The following is a 19,314-nucleotide window of genomic DNA, read 5'->3' on the forward strand; positions in this document are numbered from 1 at the left end:
CAGTTCAATTTCCCAGTTTGCCGTCTCAGAACTTAATTTGATGCTCTTTAGCCTGATGCCCTGAGCCAGCATGTATGTGACTGCACGGGAGGAGCTAATCTGGCTCCAGATAGGCTGCCCTCTTTCCTCCTCCTGGGTCAGGCTGGCCTAGGTCCATGGGTGGACTGTAGGTGTCTGAAAGCGAGTTTATGCTGTACCTAACAGTATTCCTGATCTGTCCTCTCAGCATCACTAGACATTTATCTTAAACTTCAATTAGATTTCCTTGTCCTTACATATGAAGGGCTTTGAACTGTTTTTTTTTGCTTTTGTGGCATCTGTTATTTATATAGTGGTACCCAGCTGCATTAGACCGGTGAAGCTGAGAGAAGCTGAGGGGAGACTGGTTCACAGTAGAATACCCCCCACCTCCTAGAATATAACCATGCAGGCTCATCCTGCAGTGTGCGATTCCATCAGCTTATCTGCTTTATTAGACTTTGGGGTTTTCTTATTTCTTTAGCCCCAAAAACTGATGTGGCAAGAGGATTCTGCTGGCTGCCCATGGGGCTGGCTCCACTGGCCACATGGCAGGGCTGCTGGAACGTGGTTGATCTGGGTTTGAGAGCATGTGCTCAGGTTGCAGCAGGATTTGTTTCATCACTAGCAGCTGCTCTGTGTACACAACGGAGGACTCACTGAGGAAACCCCAACGTGCTCTTTGATCAGTAGCTCAGACGCAGACCTCAGCAAGTGTAGTCATTCTTGGTGGGTACCTGCGCCTGCAAACACGTTGGCTCAACACCAACGCAGGCTTGGCAGCACGTCAAGTGTTGGAGAGAGTGGTGCAATGTGCTTGGTTTTGCATGCTCTGAATTCCTTCCAGCTGGAACCTCAGGACCACAAGCTGATACTAATTTTGCACTGTCAGACCTTGTTTATACTGCAGCAGTGATTTTCCTGACGTATATTCACTCCATTGCTTTGCTCTTGAGCTGTCGCTCAGTGATTTGTGTGGAAGTTATAGATGGAGGCAGTGTATTCACTGCAAAGGAAGATGACCCACTTTGTGCGGGTGTGTGTACACATGTGGATGTTTTGTTCAGACTGGGAATGCTTTAAAGGCTGCAAGTCTTGCATACTGTGTGGTAGAATGACAGTGGCAGCAATCTCTGTAGAGTCCACGTGCTTAATAGAGCAGTGACATGTTAAAGAAATGCCATGTCACTAGTTCAGAATAATATCCTGCCATTTCTAGGATGCAACTCCATTTTTTTTTCAGCCCATTTCAGGAGGAAACCCTGCCAATTCTTCGCAGACCTCAGAAATCTCGCACTTGTAATTCCTCCAGCCTTGGAGGCTGTTTTGGGCACCAGTTTTCTTCTCCTTTGTGTGGGATGGCTGTGTGCCTCCTTTCTGGCTCAATATGAGAACAGCAGTTTTACTGATGAAGGGGCTCTTCAGCAGCCTGTCTCTGCTTAGCTGAGAGCTTTGCTGTGAGTCCTGAAAGCAGAGGGATCCACACCAAAAACAGAAGGAATGGATGCTACCCCTGATCCTAGCACTCTAACCCAGACAAGCATTGGTTGTAATCCCTTTCACTGTGCTGCACCAGTTGTCATAAGTGTGGTGTCCCATATGTCACAAATAACTCCATTATCTGTTGGCAGGTGTATTAGTGCTTTAAAACTGACTTGTTTTAAAGACTTCTAATTACAGTAATTAGCCATAAGAAAAGCCAGAGTGTACAATCATCCAGACTGTGTTAGGTCCTCAGCATTTCCCATCCCATCAGCACACCATTTTGCACTGTCTCTTCCAGAGCTGACTGTGTACTAGTGAAGAAGGACACCACCTTCTTCCAGATTAAGGATTTTAGGGTTTTGTGATTCCTAAAATCAAACGAAAGCTCTGTTTGTGCAATCTGTATTGAGTAATTAAAATGACAGTGGCTGTTGTATATGGTAGATTATCAGGAAGGAGGTGGGTATCTTCTGCAGATAAAGCAAATAGAAGGAGGAAAGGTGATGCAAAGGCTCATCAGCCAAGGCTGGGGAAAATATCTATATTCCTGACATGAGAAAATCCTTCAGAAAGTACTAAAATTGTTGAGTCTTGGGGACATTCATACAAGAATCCTCAGCTGGTAATTTCAGCTGCAAAGCTCTCTTATCAAGATGCCTCTGGAAACATAACTGTGTTACATCCAGGGAGTATGAGAGACTCCTAGCTTTAAAAGTGTCCTTAAATTAATTTAATTTGGGGATTGCTAAAGCATGGCTATGGTGTCTGGGTAGCTGCCTGCTTCAGGGAGCGCCAGAGAAATAGCAATAATTTCAGGAAACTAATAGCTGCAAGTGAATTCCCATAGTAGTGGCAGTATATGATCAGGTTTAATTACATGATGTGAGGATTAAGGCAGACAGTTCCCACGGTTTAATTGACTGATCCTTGCATGTTGGACCAGAGATGTTCTGATAGAGCTGGAGCAACAAGCTGCTCTGTAGCACTGAGGCTCAGCTTTTCCAGCAACTTATTTTTTCAGCTTGAGCAGCAGCAGCCCCTGTGTGACACACCCTTCTGTGGCCCATTTTGTACAGGGCTTGTGCCACTGCTGCAGCCTGCAGGGAACAGGTCCAGCCTGGATGGGGCAGGCTGACAGTGCAGCTGCTCCAGGCTGAGGGATGTTGATCCTGAAGTTGGCTGGAAAACCCAGGCAAGCAACAGTCTGCTTCCGAGGGGAGGCATGTCTGTCCTAGCACATGCTGAGCATGCTGTGCCTGATGATTGTCTATTTTGCAGTGATGGAGAGGCACCCGGGGGGAACCCCATGGTAGCTGGTTTCCAAGATGACCTGGATCTGGATGACAAAATCCCCAGCAGACCCATGCTGGCACCAGAACGGGTGCCCAGCAAAAACATCACCCTCTCCAGTGAGGAGGAAGAAGAGGAAGAGGTGAAGGACTCTAAAGTTATACTCATACCTGATGAAGACATTGATATCGAGCAGGAAAAAAAAAGGTATGAAGCACAGTCTTCAAGTGTAGGGTTGTGCTGGCAAACTTGGACCTTTTCTCGGTCCTGCCACTGACTTCTGTGCTGCCTCTGAGAAATCTTAGTGTCTCTGTCAGCCTGTTACTTCAACTGTAAGTTGGGGCTGTATTTAATTTAGGTGTGACTGCTTTATACAGTGTTTTCTGCACCGCACCTAGGCAGCATGCCTTTGAGCACTGTGCTCCTGTGGTCACTGGTACATTTCTGCTTGGGAATGGCCCAGCCTTTTTCTCAGGTTTGAACAAGAGACTCTGAGTGCCTGAACGTCTGTTCATAGCAGTGTGAGGAGGACAGAGTCATGTCTAGTGGTGAAGGGAGTAGAAGTCATTCACCACACCCTGTGCTGGAGAACGATGAACTGGATCATGTTCTCCACATAATATATCCTGTGGGTGATAGTCAGGCGTGGCCTGATGGTGCAGGCCCCTGTGTGTCAGCATCCACAGGGACACGAGGGTTATCTTCAGCCTCTAAGTGGTATGTGTTTGACCACACACCCCCCTAGGATGAACTACCTCTTCTGTTGAGATACACATTTCAGCCTGTGAGGCAGGCTCAGCTATTAATTGGTTGTTGTGCTTTGCTTCTCAGAATGGGGGTGGACAGCCTCTGACAACTTGTTTCTTTCCTCTCAGGTCTTCCAGAAATTCTCTGAAACCACAGAATGAAGCAATTTTGACCAAAGCAACTGACCTGAAGCCTCCTGACAGTTTACCTCCACATTCTGGGTCCGAAAGAAACAGCAGCAGCAAGGTCAACACTAGCCTGCCAGCTGCTGTGGCTGCCACCCCAGCAGCAGTTCAGGCCCCAAAGACCACTTCCCAAAGCAAAGCACATGCTCTCAAGCAGAAAGTGGTCAAAGAGGAAAAGCCTGAGGAGTCTGACAGTGATCAAGAGGGACCAATAGCTACTCAGATGCTCTCATTTGTTATGGATGACCCAGACTTTGAAAGTGAGGATTCTGACAGCCAGAAGAAGAAAATGGTAAATAGCATGCATGAATCGCTGTGGACTTCTGCAAAGCTGAGCTTTAAGTGTTGAGGCATCTCACTGAGCAGAGCTTTCATCTGCTCTTCCATCTCTCAGCAGCAGCCACAGCAAGTCAGGTGCTAAGAAACCTGAAGAGATTGATATAAGCATAAACCCACTAATGTTCTGATTGTTGAAGCCACGCAGCAACAAGGTTTGTGCTTACAGATTTTAATTTGCTGCTTATTCTCAGTAAGTCCTAAGCAGTGGAAAGTATAAAATACAAAGCTAATGGTTTTTCACCTGAAGTTTGACATGTAGAGGTGTGTGCATGCTAGAAGGCTGCCTACAGACAATCCAGCAATCAAAAGGCTGTAACAAAAATTGCTTGGCAAAGCTTCTTACTGAAGTAGGAAAATCTGTCTGAGAAGGACTTTCCCCTAAAGCCAGGTTAGCTATAATGTCTCTGTGATGTTCAGCACGTGGGCGGCTGCTCGGTGCTGCCTGCAGGTGCCTACTCAAAGGCACCGTGCATCAGGAGTCCCCTCTGCACCTGGCATGTATTAAAGATGGAGAGAACCCAGGTATCTTCTCTGGGCTCGTGGGGACTTGCTGGTGTGGCTTTAGATATCCCTGATTTCAGTGATCTGTGCTCACAGCCAGCGGAGCAATCTCTAGAATCTGCTAACCATGATTTGGGATGGGCAGTTGCTGTTCAGGGATACTGCTGGTGTCTGTGTTAGCTGGTGTTCAGGGGTGTTTTAAGTGTTTGCATCATTCCAGAATCCTGCAGAAAGGATGGTTGTCCCAGTTTCTTTGACCTTGCCTATGTGTCATGCTGTTTATTAAGTAGTTTTCCATTCATTTAACATTTTCAGTACTTACTTTCCTTGTCACTGTAATATGAAGGCAAAAGTATTTGGAACAAGTTTACTTCTCTTAGCATGCAATGATGAGGGATTTGTGAGGCAGCTTGCCATTGCAGCAGTGTCAGGTGCCCCACAACATGTGAATGCTTTTCAAATTCAAGGTTTACTGGTTAGGCAAAGTGGTAAAAACACCACCATTATGAGTGAGGAGGAGGGAGGCATTGCCTAGATCAGCAGCAGAGTGAGGCCGTGTTTGATCAGTATGGGAGATATAAAGAAAGGGTGGTTAACAAATTCTGAAGAGGATCAGTTGACAGGTATCAGAAGATCATTAAACTTAATTTCCATTCCCATCATGCAGAGACAGGGGATTTTTGGGTGATATCCAGTCTCTGCAGCATCCTTGGTTTTAGCCCACATTGAAGGGGCAAATTTGCCCTGAGAGCACATTCCCTTTTGACTCGATGAAAGGAGTTACTCTGCAAACAGAGATCTCTTCCTTGGCCTTGCTGCATGTTGCCTCTAGTATGCGAGACTCCACAGAGCTACAGAGTGAAAAGGTTTTGTCTGTCAGGTCTGGAGGTGAGTTTTCAGCCTATTAGACTTGATTCTCCCCAAAACAGAGGTTTGCCTCTTCAGGGCAGTTAGAGGCTGATGCTGTTAACACAGTTGAAGGTCTCACTTAATCCATTTACATCAGGAATTTGATTTTGGTGGCACAAATGTTAAGTTATCAGAGCACATTTTCCAGTACCAGTGCTACTGAGGTGTTTTACCAAGGCAAGAAATAGATAGAGCTTATAAGTTCTAAGGCATTGATTTCCAGGCAATAACAGCTCAGCTGCCATTTCCTTCCCTTCTCCCTGTCTGCTGGCATCTGACATCTTTGTGTACAAAATGCTTAGAGATTTTGGTTGAAAGATATATCTGTGTTGTCTGCCTTTTCTTGTCTCTAGGATGAGTTCCCAGTCCGGGAAGATCTCTCTGAAATATCTGATGACGATACCTCGTTGGCAAAGCCACCCCAACCTGTGAAATCAACAGTCCACTCCTTTAAACTGAAAAATGACTCAGATCTCTTTGGTTTGGGTTTGGAAGAAACTGGTCCCAAGGAGAGCAGTGAGGAAGGTAAAGGTCACACCTTATTTCCAGTCTTGCTGATTTGTTTGTCAGGCATCTGCGTTTTTTCCAAAATGGTTCCAGGGTGTAAGCAAACCAATTTGCACTAAATAAAGTGTCCTGTAACTTCATGCAGTGCACGGTGTGAGTCTTTAACGTGGTTTAGCACAGCATAAATAACTTTCTTTAATTTTTTCCCCATGGAGAGTGGGGGAACTTGGCTCTCCGTGTCATCAGCCATGTATTATTTTTGTCCCAGCTGGAAGCAGGAGCACATCTTTCACAAGCTGCTCCTGTATAAGGCTTCCTGCTTAGCCTTGCATGCCTGGAAAGTCGTGTTCAGCATTGCAGCATCCACCCCCTCAAGAATTTGGATCAACTTTGAGCAAAATGCTCTGACATCCCCTGCCAATTTGCTCTTCTATTTTGAGGAAAGGTGGGGTGCGGTTCTGAACACAACCTAAACATTCCTCAGGCTTTTTTTTTTTAACCCCATCCCCTGAGGGAACAGATCTTACTCGTGCAAATAATTTCTGCTGTCTTGGCATTACTGCAAAGCAACTTCCTATAGATATGCCCCTGATGTCACCACGAAAGATGGGAAGTTAAATACTTAAGGCGGGAAAAAGCTGTAAGCAACACCAGAGAGAGATCTCTTTGAATAGCTGTTACAAAAGTGTAAGCAAGGTGTCAATGGCTTCAATGACTTCATGGGCTTGTTGCTATGAGTTGCTGAACAGCACAGCTTGAAATAGCTAAAAGTGCATCTTCAGAGGCCCAGGTCAATAATTTAACATCAGTTTAGCATCTTTAATAATTCACTGTGGGTTCCTCCTGTCTCCTCTTTCTGGGATAAATATAAAAACATAGTATTGGTAGTCAGTCAGTTGGAGCGTGACCAGCAATTAGACTTCTCCGTGGCTGAGGTGTATTTACAGATCAACTGAGGAAAAAAGAGTGTGTAGGTAATATTGACAGTCAAGTACCACATGTGAAACGTGGTGCAGTTACAAAGCCTCCTGTGAAACAGACAAGTAGATACTCTACTGTTCAAAGAGGTTTTTTGCAAAGGTGGTGGACATTCGGCAGTCACAGTAACCTGGGATAAATGTTTTGACAGTGATGGACTCTGGGACCCATATGATACCACGAAAATAGCCACCCCTGCAGAGCAGGGCTGCAGCACTGACACTTTGACCTTGTGGTGATACAATTTTCACACACAGTTTGAACAAGGAGTGCTAGCCTGTCAGGGTGCTCCCATCTGCTGACACCATGTCCTGAATGGTCCTTCCATTCCTAGCTCTACTCACAGAAGCACAAACCATGCCTGGTAGGATTTCCATCTGCCTTTCAATATTTAGTGATCAGAGGGAAATTGTTCCCAGCAGCTCTTCTTCAGTTCTGGAAATAATAATTTGGTCCCCAATTTGACCTTTGGACCGGTTTGTAGAGCTGGTCTCTATGTTTGTTTCTTAGTAGCTGTGGTACAGTGAACATCCAGATCAGTGTTCATAACACAGAATAATACAGATAGTATAATGTTCATAATTAAACTAGATGTGTATGGTTAGGTTAGGGTGTGAGTGCTGGGGCCTATGTTGGTTTCTAAAGAGGCACAGTTTGTCCTGAGGTGTTGGGATTGCCTTTGCACGTGGATCCAGGATGAAGCATTTTATTCTCAGAAATTGGAACAGGGCAAATTTGTATCTCTTATGGTTTAAATTGATTAAAAACAATGTTGGGTTGTTTTGTTTTGTTTTTTTTTTTTTGTTTCAACAGATAAACAACCTTCTAAGGAGAAAAAGAAGAAGAAAAAGAAGAGCAAAGAGGTACCATTTATTTCCTCAGAGCTAATCTGCCATATTATCTACCAGCCAAGGAGAGAGGTGGCCTTCTACAGTGTACTCCGTGTACCTGATGGACTTTCTTCCATTCTTGCATCCTACAGCCAGATCTGTGCCTCCCAGGCTCTGCAGACCATTAGGCTTAAAAGCAAGCTTTTAGAACAATTGAATTTTTAAAAGGCAGTGTGTGGATTCATAAAATATAGGACTAGATAGAGCAGTGCACCTCCTCTGGGTTGAGGCTGTTGATAGCACCATGAGTTCTCCCAAGCAGAGGGGTGTCCCCAACAGATCTAATCTTGGAGGCAGCGAGGGAAGTCTGCAGAAGGCTTTATCTTTGACATTTTTTACTGTCCAATACTGTGGTATTGTCAGGCACAAACTGCCTGACAGACCACTACTACATATAAACCAGATGGTCGTCCCTCTCTCCTATCCAAACTCGCAGAATGGTCTGGAATTAACTCTAAGCCAGCCTTGGTAGTAGATGCTTCACCCTAAGCAAGGTTCCTGTCACAGCCAAGTTTCAGTGCAATATATGCTGGGTTCCTGGCATGCTCAGAGGATTTACTAATAAAAATTTTCTCGTTTTGCAGGAAGAGGAGAAGTCTGTGAAAAAGAAGAGCAAACACAAGAAGAGCAAAGAGAAGGAGGAGAACAAAGAAGAGAAAAAGAAAAAGAAAAAAAAGAGCAAGGAGAAAAACAGTGAGATAGATGAACTTGAGGCTTTTCTTGGAGGAGGAGGAGCCAGCATGAGCAAGCCACGAGGAGGTGGGGACTATGAGGAGCTGTAGGCTGGCTGCATGTACGCGCAGCAGACTCTTCTGTCGTGGCTGTCTCCATCTTTTCTTACAAGTCACACCAGGACAGGTGCAGATGTGTAAAGCTTTGGCCATTTGCCATATATTATCTCAAAACAGAATTGGCAAAACAAAAGCTTTACATCTGTGTGTGCTGTTCTGGTGCATTTGTTACACAAAGAGAATCCAGCTGAGATGTACTTGAGTAAGGGGAAGGTTCAGGGCATGGTTCCCAGGCCCGCTTCCAGGCCCTTGTTTTTCTCCTTCCAGAGATGCCCCGTTGGGTAGCTGGCAGGGTGTAGGAGGCAAAGGGGACCTGCCTCCTGCTCCATCCCTGCTGTATTCCACTCCTGCACACCTGAAATTCCTGTCTTGTTAAGAGGAGTGCAACAAAACATGCCGCATGAATGCATCGTGCTCGCCTGTCTCAAGTGTTTAACTTTTTATCCTTCCTGGTTTTTTAATGAGAAAGGTGGTATTGGCCATTGCTCCACCCAGCAGTTGATGAGCTTTAAAACAAGCAGATCATGCTATGGTACAGCTCTAAAACAGCAGCTGCAGGGCCAGAATGAGAGAGAGTGCGTGTGACTTTGGAGTCCTTTGAACGGGACCTTTCTGCACAGCAGCTTAATTAGCACTTCCTGGTGCTGCTGTTGGAATTCATGAAGCCCCATTGATTTCCGTGGCCCCAGTGTCTCAGACACTACACGTAAGCTGCTATGCAGTTTGGGAAAACAATGCAAAGTGCAAAGCTAACCTGAAAAAGAGAGAGAAAAATCAATGCTTTTCTGCATTTCCCACCCTTGAATTTGCATATACTAGAATCCCCTCCCTTTGGTACCTCTCAGGGACATGACTCTCATGTAGAAATGAAGATATGCAGAGCTTCAGAACTGTCTACAGGGAAATGTTAGCATGGCAAGGTATTTGCTTCTCAGGCATTTTACAATCATGCTGTAAAACATCGGCTGCCTCCCTACACTGAGATGGACAACCACTGTAGCTCAGACAGTGTCCTTCCTGGTCCAGCTTCTGCTGCAGCCGTGTTTACCGGGCTGAGCCTCCCTGCAGCCAACGTGCTGCCTTTCCCTGCCCCAAGTGGAGATCCTCCTCCTAGCCCATAAGTTTGGGAAGCCTTTTAGTTTTTGCTTTCAACTTCAACCCATGGCTTGGTACCTGCTCAGCAGCGTTGGCTGCCACTGGATGGGCACTACAGGCCAGCCCTTAGCACTTGCCTGTGTCTCAACGAGCAGCTCCTGTGTTTGATGGAGCTTGTTAATTCCCTGTACCCCCTTCTGTTTTGGTTCTGGTGTCCCTTTCACAGCTCAGACAGTGAAATTCCTTCCAGGTTCTGTGCGTTACATTACCCTGTTGCTTGCAGGTTGATGTGAGGTTTGGTTTTGTTCTCCTTCTCCCCTTTTTGTTGTAAAATGTCAACCATGAAATCCAATCTGGGGTTTCCTTCTACATCCCTATAAAGCAAGGTGTCCTTTTGATCTGTTATCCACTGCAGAGTTGTCTTTACCAGCAGGCACTTTCCTGCTCCATTTTTTCTTTTTCTTTCCCCCAACCCCCAAAATGCACTTGTAACTGTTTCCTTATAAAACAAACTGGGTTTATTTGCTGCATGAGCAGTATATTGTTCAGGTCTGTTTGCCATTAGCATTTGCCTACTTCTCTGAGCATTACTACATTTCACGTGACACTGTAGGGAAATTGCATGGGACGGTTCAAACTTTGCACGTCTGGGGAGGGAGAAGTGGATTGGGACGTGACCGGTTTGTGGCCTCTCCTGTGAAAAGGCAGGCAGGCGTTCAAGCTGCAGCTGGCTGCATTCCTGAAAGTGCTTCTGTTCTGTGAAGATTTTGGGTCATGTTCCATTTTGCATCAAAAAACCTGGTACAATCCATTCTGACTATAAAGCTCTGTTGTACAACTGCCTCTGCACAGCTTCTTCTCCACCACAAACATGTCTGCCTGGGCTCGGGAGCTGCATGTCCCTCAAGGACTGTTTCACAGAAGGACATCCCGCTGCCCCTTCTCATGCTGTTGCATCCTTCCACTTCATGAAATGGGGCACTAAATTAAAAATCGTTCAACAAAAAAAAAAAAGTTGAACTTAAAAACCATGAGTTCTGTCCCCAAAACTGAAGTCTGTCCTGAGAGAGCTGTTGTTTCACACAGCGTAAGGGAGACAACATTTTTGTTGCAAATGCAGCTCTTGGTTAGCAGAAGGCTGTACAGACTCTGAGTCCCCTGGAAACTCTGATGTTGGCATTGGTTTGTCTTTCACCTGGGCCAGATTTGACCACTGTAGGAGCCTTTACACTCCCTGTGGCTCATGTTCCTTGTCAGCACAAGGAGCTGAGACAAAAACAAGCAAAGATGAGTCACTGTGTTCCAAAATACTCCTTTAAAAGAGAAAAGCAGATGCGGGAGCTCTGCTTACACCAGAGCCCCAGGAGGGTGCATGGCATGTTTTGGCTTTTGGCAGCAAGGTCAGAGAAATCCCACCCAGTGGGTGAAGCAGGAACATGAAAGTGAATAGCAGCAAAAAGGCTCTTTTCAGACTTAGACCTTTTTTCCTTTTTCAGGGATTGCTGAACTATTGCTATCGTGTGAGGTGTCATCCAGTGCCAGCAAGTTTGAGTGAGGGGAGAAAGAAATAGACCTTGTCTGAGATGGGCTCTCCATGCCCAGTATTTTAAATAAGCTAAATATAAAAAGGATATGTACGTGCCTGTCATTATGGGGAAGCTACTGCAGGATCACATTGATATAAATAGTTCCTGTGGGCATCTCTGGAAGTACCAGTGTATTTGCTTTTGGGTTTATCAGTCATCCAAAAAAAGATCAAGAGCTTGAGGCTGAGGAGCTGCAATTTCTTGCAGTTAGCACTGGCTGGAGCAGCATGCTGGACAAGGTCTCAGTTGGTTTAGAGCTGCCGGGGGGAGAAGGGCAAATTTCTTGCTGTATTTGTAGCCTGCCAGCTGGGCCTGGTTCCCAAGCACAGCGAGGGGAGCCCTGTCCTTGGGGGCTGCTGCTGGAGGCACACACCTGAAAGCCATCCTGCCTGCTCCCCTGCCTCTGCACTGCTGGCTGGTTGGGACCTGCAGGGCCCTCAGCCAGGATACAATTGCATCTTGACTTCCCCTGTGCCAGCTCGAAGCCACAGCATTCATAAGTCATGAGAGGTAACTCTGAGGTCCCCTGTTCCCACCTGCCGTGTCTTCCCAGCCAGGGTTGCTCAGCTGCTGACCAAGCCTCGGTGGGGTGCTGTGCAAGATCTGCCTGAGGAGCAGCCTCTGTTCGCTCGAGCATCAGGCTGGTCTGGCCGCCCTCCAGGAGGAGAGGAGACCAGCCTGCAGGAGTCTGTGTGTCTGCTTTGTGGACAGCATGTGTAGTATCTCGGCTGTGACAGCCAAGGTTGTGATGCTAACGCAAGACGTGAATGGGAGCTGTGCACCCAATGTTTATTTTGGGGAGTGTTCCTTGCTGTACCTTTCCCTGGAGTTGCGACAATCCAGTGTGACAGTTAGCAGCTCCTGTCACTCTTGGCAACTTCTGGCGTGTGACTTGATGCAGCTGCTGCAACAAGACATGGGTGAAGTCACACTCCGAGAGCAGACTGACGTTTTGATCTCCACAGGCTTCAGAGCATTGCCTTCTGTGCTGGCATCCCTGAGGCTTCCCAGCTGGGAGCTGATTTTAGTGAGATCTTCTAGTTCACCTGCACCTGAGTGGCCTGGAGCTTTCTGACTCCTCCGTGCTTCTGTGTCCTCTCTCCAAGGATTCCTCCTGTGCAAGGGCAGCATGTTCACAACATCTTTCTCCTGATGGCCCAAGTCTCCTTAGCACAGGTGGCTGTCCCTGCTTGCTAAAGCTCTTGCTTATGCTAACCTGTGTTAGTGGCTGTCACAAGCCTCATCCCTGCAAAACAATAAAGCTGCTTAGCACTGCTGCTGTACCAGGCAAGACCCCAGCCCTGCATGGCACAACCTATGCCAAAAGGACCGCATCTTGATGCCCAACCTGTGGCTTCCTCCCCCGCCCTGTTAAAATACCAGGTAGAAAAATAGCACAGGGACAGATTGGCTGGTCCTTGCAGCTCCCACCACCCCCAAACCAGCTCAGTTGCCAGCATGCCTTTGGAAAGTTGTCCATCAGTCTTCTGCCTTGAGGCTCGGGAACTGTCTGGTAATTGCCATCCAGATTTATTCCTGGCCAGTTTATGCTCATTTGTTCCTTTGCCAGCACTGCTGTTTGAATGCTGCTCCCCGCTCCTATTCCTGTGCGGATGGGGCTCGTATCCCTGCGCTGCTTTTGTTCTGCTGGACAGACTGTCCCCCGGTTGTGCTAGCAGCTGTCCTTGGCACCAGCTCCCCTCGGAGTTCGTCTTTCTGTGGCCATGCCAGTCCAGATGAGGTCATGCTAGGGCTGGTACTTAATGATTCCCATACAATACATCTCCTGCTGCACCCTGTGATGGGGCTGGCCTTTTTCACACCTGTATCCTGCTGGGGACTTGCAGCTAGCAGCCGGCTCACCAGTGCACCAGGTCTTCTTCGTTCCCTACAATTTATGATAAGGGCCACGTGCAAGGAGTGCAATGATCCTGCCCTTCGAGGGATTCAACTTCACCCTATTTCTGTTGCTCCTGTAAGGTCATAAGGTTTTCCCTGGCTTACCAAGGCCCGGGGTGGGAATTTGCTTCCTTCCCTCCAGCACTGAACATGAGAAGGTTATTGGAACTCATGTTTTAGCAGGACACAAAATGAAAATGGAAACTTGCAGGTGCTCTTGGAGGACGCCTGCCCTGCAAGCAACCGCAGGCTTCTGGAGGTGCTGCAGGGCTGGACAAACACCGGGGCTGCAACAAGCCCTGGCACAGAACGGGCCGGGCAGTGAGCAGGCAGGTGACTGGGCTGGGGGCAGTGGCTGTGCTGCCTGCAACATCCCTGCACTCGAGGGTCCTGCTTCCTGGAGAGACCGCAGTGCTTGCCTGTCCTCCTGGGATGCCCCTGTGCTCGCAAATGGGTGATTCTGGGGAAATCCCGCAGGCTTAGGGATCGGATGCTGTAACCTAGCAACAGTCTCAATCATGGCATAATGTAATTAATCCAGTGTTGGCTCAGTCCACTGCTGAAAGATAGCAGGGCAAGTGGTTGAGCCTTTTTTAACTTGGGGGTTTGCCTCCAAAACAAGCCTTCAGCATCTCAGGCATGCCACACATGCTCCTGGCCCTGGGGTGGCTCACAGTGAGGATCCAGTCTTCATCTTTCAACCACTTCACAGGGAAGTTGCTCAGCAAAGGGAAATGATCCCCTGGCACCTTCAGAGAGCTGTTGTGGCTGAACTCAGTGGGTCTTGTAGGCTCAGGCAGACCTTGGTCAGGTAAGATGTGGTGTAGCCAGCTCAAGCTGTGGGTTCAGGCACAGAGCAGCCTGTGGGAAACCAGAGCACCACTACAGGTTAAAGCAGGAGGTGTTACCTGTATGCACGTGTGCTCTGCTCGGAGCTGTGTGCAGGCTACTGCTGTGGGGCCACAAGCCAGCCTGTGAACCCATCAGACTCCTAGTTCTCTCCAGATTGTTGGCAGGCTCTGCCTTACGGGGGGAGCAAGGAGGGGAAGCAGTGGTACGGCTTGCTGTCACTGCAGAGGTGAGATGAGGGGAGGAGGAGGAGTGGGGAGTGCTGTGTCTCCCAGTGGCAGGGGACCCCTGAGAGGTGCCGGTCTCCCCTCCTCCACATGCCTCTCCCTGCTCCAGGGTAACGTGTGTTGGCACGGGGGAGCTCTGCCTGCGCCTGAGGTTTGGCCTGGGTGGCAGCTGCAGACGGAGACCATGCTGGCGTCTGCAGGCTGGCTGCGGGAAGAAGCCAGCAGGCTGGGAAGAGAGCAGGCTCTTCCCGGAGCTGGTAGGAGAAACACCCCTTGGTGTGCCACCGTCAGGAAGGGGCTCCGTGGGAGGGTGCGAGGCGGTGGGGCTCCCAGCCTGGCCTCCCTGCCTCGAGCGCTGCCCGGCGTCCGAGTCGGCAGCCCAGCACCGAGGAGGTTGATTTGTGCATCCCTGCGGGGGCTGGCAGCTTCGGGGGACCGTGAGCAAGCGACGCTGGTGGGTGGCATCGCTCGGGCCGGCCGGAGGGGTGCCCGGCAGCCCTGCCCAGCGCTCCTGCTGCCCGAGCGGGGCAGCCCGGGCTGCTGGGGCACGGCTCCCCCCGCACACTGGTGCTGCGTCCTGCTGGCAGGGCGACACTGAGATCCCTCCTCGCAGTCACCGCGGCGGGAGAGGGCTCTGCAAACGGGGCGTCTCCGTGCCTCCGGTACTGCCGTGGGTCAGCAGATGGATGCCCGGTGCTCAAGCTCAAGGCTTGTTGCCTGCCGGCCTTTGGGGACCGCCCCTTAATTCCCAGGGAGGCAGACAGGACTGTGGGGTTTACAACCCTCTCTACGGGCGAGGACCCTAAAGCCAGCAGCTGCTTTCCGGGCTTCACGCTCATCCTTTTCTGCCACCAAAGCTGTTGGGGGCTGCGGGGCAGGCTCCAGCTCCCTCCGGAGCCCTGAAGCAGGCAGCAGGGCCTGGCTTCTCCCTTGTTTAAGAGCTGGGGGAAGGGAGGAGATGTGAGGGAAAGAGGAGGAGAGAAGCTGGAAGGAGGGGAGAACCCCCCTGCAGCCAGCCCAGCCTCAGCGTCATGCTGACGCCAGCCAGCTCAGCTGCTCCTCGCTCAGGGAAAATGAGAGCATCACCCCCAGGCAGGAGCTGCGGGTTGCCCAGCGAGCAGGTGGGCAGGCAGGGCAGCAGTGAGCATCCCATCCCATCCCATCCCACCACATCCCATCCATCCCATCCCATCCCATCCATCCCACCCCATCCACCCCATCCCATCCCACCCCATCCCATCCATCCATCCCATCCATCCCATCCATCCTATCCCATCCCATCCATCCCATCCCATCCATCCCACCCCATCCCATCCATCCCACCCCATCCCATCCCACCCCATCCCATCCATCCCATCCCACCCCAACCCATCCACCCCATCCCATCCCACCCCATCCCATCCACCCCATCCCACCCCATCCCACCCCACCCCATCCCACCCCATCCCATCCACCCCATCCCACCCCATCCCATCCATCCCATCCCACCCCATCCCATCCCATCCCATCCTAGCCGTGCCTCACTCCCAGCTGTGAGATCCCCACGTTGCCTTGGAAATGGGGGATTTCGCAGCAGCTTGTGGTGGTGCTGCCTGCGGTGGGGTGGCAGGGGGAGAGGTCTTCCCCACGCCACTGTCCTGCCCTGTCCCCTCAGGCCTTCCTGTGACACTCCCCACCTCGTCCCTTCCCTGTGAGCAGGGGAGGGGGGCAACAGCTGCCCACCCCCGGCTCTGGCCACCCCAAAGCTGCTCCGCTGGCCCTGCAGTGGATGTGCTGTTCCCCGATGGGCTGCAGTGTGCCGCCCGCCTCGGCTACCCACGTGCTGAGGTTGGCAGCCGGGGAATGATGAGCCCAGGGCAAAGGGAAGGTATCAAATATTAATCCCTGCTGTAAATTCAGCAGTGTGGGAGGGAGTGGGGCATTGCACAGCATCCCAGACATCTTCTCGGTGCCATCCATGTTGCACGTAGGTCCCCAGATGGTCTCTCCCCCCAGACCCCTGGGGGCATGGTGAGGAACTGGGTGCCCATCACCCCCATTTCCCAGAGAGTGGTCATAGGTGGGTGCCACAGCCCCCCATCCGGCTTTGGGGTGCCCCAAACCATTCCCTCAGTGCTTGGAGCCCTCACCCTGGTAAGCATTGCTTTGGTGGCTGCAGCACCCATGGGGAGTGACACACTGAACCCGGGAGGCTGGCAGCCACCCCCTGCCCACCCCGCCTGGCCAGCCCCTGCTGCCTCCCTTCCTACAGAAGCCATCTCCTCACCTGCCTCACCAGAGCTGGTCACGCTCGACTCGAGTTGCACCCTGGCCCCGTTTCTTGCCGAGCTGTCACCCTATGGGTGCAATCGCCCTGACACCAGGCTCCGTCTCGCGGGTGGCCCCGAGGACAGGCTGGCGGCTGCCTGTGCCACGCTGTCACTTCCCATCGTGGTCCCTGTGCTGAGCTGCCAACCCTGCACGGGGGCTGCTCGCTGCCCTCTCGACTTGCGGCCATGCCATAAGGGCCACTCGGCCCTTTGCCAGCAAAACGAATGTGGGAACCTCCGTGCTGGGCGGCAGCAGGTCCTGAGCTGCCAGCAGGGATCTGCCACATCACACACCTACTGCCCCAGACAGCCCCCAGCACCCACTAGCCTGCCCTGTCCCCTGGGCTTGCAAGGGCATCCCTTGGGAGAGCGGCTGCGCCCCGGTCTCCCCAGGCTGGGCATTTTCAGGACCTGCTGGCTACTCGGCATCTGCCCGCCTGTCACATCTGCTGAGCAGGTCCTGGAGTGTGACCTGCACCGGCCTGGCTGCCCTGTCCATCCAGCCAAGCAAGCGGGTTTGCAGCTGCAGCACAAGGCGTGTCCGTGTGGGTGAGGATGCACCATCTCACCATCTCTCAAGAATTAGCCCAGCACATGTGGCAGAGGTGAACATCTTCTGTGTTTAATATCCTTCAAATTATTTCTCCCTGGTTGCTTTCTGAGCTTCTCTGAGGAATCAGCTCCTGTTGTTCTCTCAGAGTGGGCCGTGCTGGGTTCCCCTGACACCACCACACCAGTTCCCCAGTCCCACTGCCAGACTGGGACTGGGGGCGTCCTGAGAAATCCCCTTTATTGGAGACCTTTTGCTGCCTGACTCGTCCTGCCTCTACCTGCTTCCCCCGTGAGGCGATGGCCCTTCTGGCAGAGTGATACAGCATTTTGCAAATGCCTGGAAAGGTCTTTCTCACTTCAAAACTGCCCTGTACTGGCACAGTCAGAGCTGTCCTCCACCCACGTCCGCATGCTCCCCACCAGCCTCCCCTGTCCCTTGCTATTTCTCTGGCTTGGTGAGTCCCCACTCCCAGTGTGTCACAAAGGCTGGGACCAGGAGAGCCCTGGCCCCAGCAGGTTTGGGGACTGGCCTCTGCAGCCGTATCTGGCCCCACCAGGGTCAGTGTCCCCAGGGCACATATGGGGGGAGCCCACTTTGAGTGGCCCCTTCCTGCTCTGAGCCGCGTCAAGGGGCACAGGGGGCTGGTGCTCAGGAAATTCGATATCCTGAGCCAGGTGGGTATTGAATCTCACAAGCGAGCAGGGCTTTGGGCCAGGCAGGTGACTGATGAAACCAGCCAGCCCAAAACTTTTGGGTTAATTTTCAGTTTTCCTGCTATGCAGCTCTGGGGCTGGGCTCTGCCAGCTCACCCCACCGTGGGGATGTGCTGGTTGGAGGGAGGCACCAGTGACAATGTGCAGGAGAGCCAGGGACAGAGCAGGGCTCTGGGTGACCCTGCAAGCAGAACCAGCAGGATGGCAGCAAGGAGGCACCCAGCTCTGCTGCAGCCATGGCAGGATGAGTGACCTTCAAGGACAAGGGTGCTGGGTGGCCCACAGGCGCTGCCCGTCTGCATCGTCCTCCAGCCCTGCGGTCCCAGCTCTCTGCATGGCCCCAGTGCACTGGTCCTCAGGGACACCTGGTGAGATGTCCCCCCAGCCCCACAGTCTGTATAGGACAGATATGAGCTGCCACATTCCCCCAGACTGAGCTCTGTCCTGCTCTGGGGCTGGCCAAGTGCCCAGCATCACCACAGACCCCAGTGTGACCCATGGGCACGTCGTTCGTCTTGCCTCAGTTTCCCCCTTTGGCTGGGGCACGGCAGAACCGAGTCTGACACAGGTGACCATGGTGGCTGGGGGCACGCTACATATGGTGACAGGGAGATGCCCAAACCAAGCCATCAGCCCCAGCTGGTGCTGCCCACCCCCATGCAGAGCCAGGACGTGCCACAGCACTGCATGTGCCGGCGGTCAGTGACTGCCTACAGCTACAGCTACAGTCCCCGGCACGGCGCGGCGCGGCGCGGGCCACTGCCCACCGCTGTCAGCACAGACCGGGGCAGGAGCATGCTGCTGGTGGGGAAACTGAGTCACGGGCATGCACTGAACATCTTGGTTCCGCTCCCCACTGGGCATGGGGGAGGACCCAGCACCGAGCAGGCAGAAACCTCGGCAGAGGGGCAGGATTGCCCCTGCGCTGGCCCAGCCCGCCTGCTCCTGGCCCTGATGGCGACCACAGAGGCGTCGCTGGGCCACACGCCCCAGGCACGGGAGCAGAAGCTGCCCCTGCCTGGAGACAGGCGCCAGGCTGGCCTTTTTCTTGCAGGATCGTGGAAACACGCCCCCGACTCGTGTCGTCCCTCTGGCCGTGCACATGTCCCCAGGCAGGACAGGGGCCCCCCCGGCAGCTCAGCTGGGGACAAGCCCAGACCTTCACAGCCATGGCGGGGGGCCCAACACCACCGTCCTCGGCACAGGGACAGGGGACAGTCCCGTTCCTCCCCACAGAGCCCTGCTGACCACACAAGGCTGCAGCCAGGGCTGTGCCAAGGGGGTCCACTCCAGCCGAGGGGCTGCCCCCCCCCGCCCCGCAGGCAACAGGCGTGAGGTCGGGCGGCCGCCCCCCACTCCTGCCCAAGGCTCCCTCCTCCCCTGTGGGATTTTCCCCTTGTTCTCTCCCCCAGGCTGCCCCTGGCCAGAGGAGGAGGAGGAGGA

At 51.8% G+C, this 19,314-nt stretch overlaps 1 protein-coding gene across 1 annotated transcript in view; it reads left to right on the forward strand.

Annotated features, from left to right (window-relative positions):
* RABL6 (RAB, member RAS oncogene family like 6) overlaps positions 1-10,575 on the forward strand; it is a 60,667-nt gene extending 50,092 nt beyond the window's left edge. The window contains exons 11-15 of the mRNA XM_033003044.2: positions 2,782-3,000; positions 3,669-4,017; positions 5,828-5,999; positions 7,773-7,822; positions 8,434-10,575. Coding sequence (XP_032858935.1) covers positions 2,782-3,000; positions 3,669-4,017; positions 5,828-5,999; positions 7,773-7,822; positions 8,434-8,631 — 988 coding nt within the window. The 3' untranslated portion in view covers positions 8,632-10,575. The remainder of the gene's footprint in view (positions 1-2,781; positions 3,001-3,668; positions 4,018-5,827; positions 6,000-7,772; positions 7,823-8,433) is intronic.
* The last annotated feature ends 8,739 nt before the right edge of the window (positions 10,576-19,314 follow it).

The sequence above is a fragment of the Tyto alba genome, unplaced genomic scaffold (genome assembly GCF_018691265.1).
Source record: "Tyto alba isolate M040663 unplaced genomic scaffold, T.alba_DEE_v4.0 Super-Scaffold_11, whole genome shotgun sequence".
Lineage (NCBI taxonomy): Eukaryota > Metazoa > Chordata > Aves > Strigiformes > Tytonidae > Tyto > Tyto alba.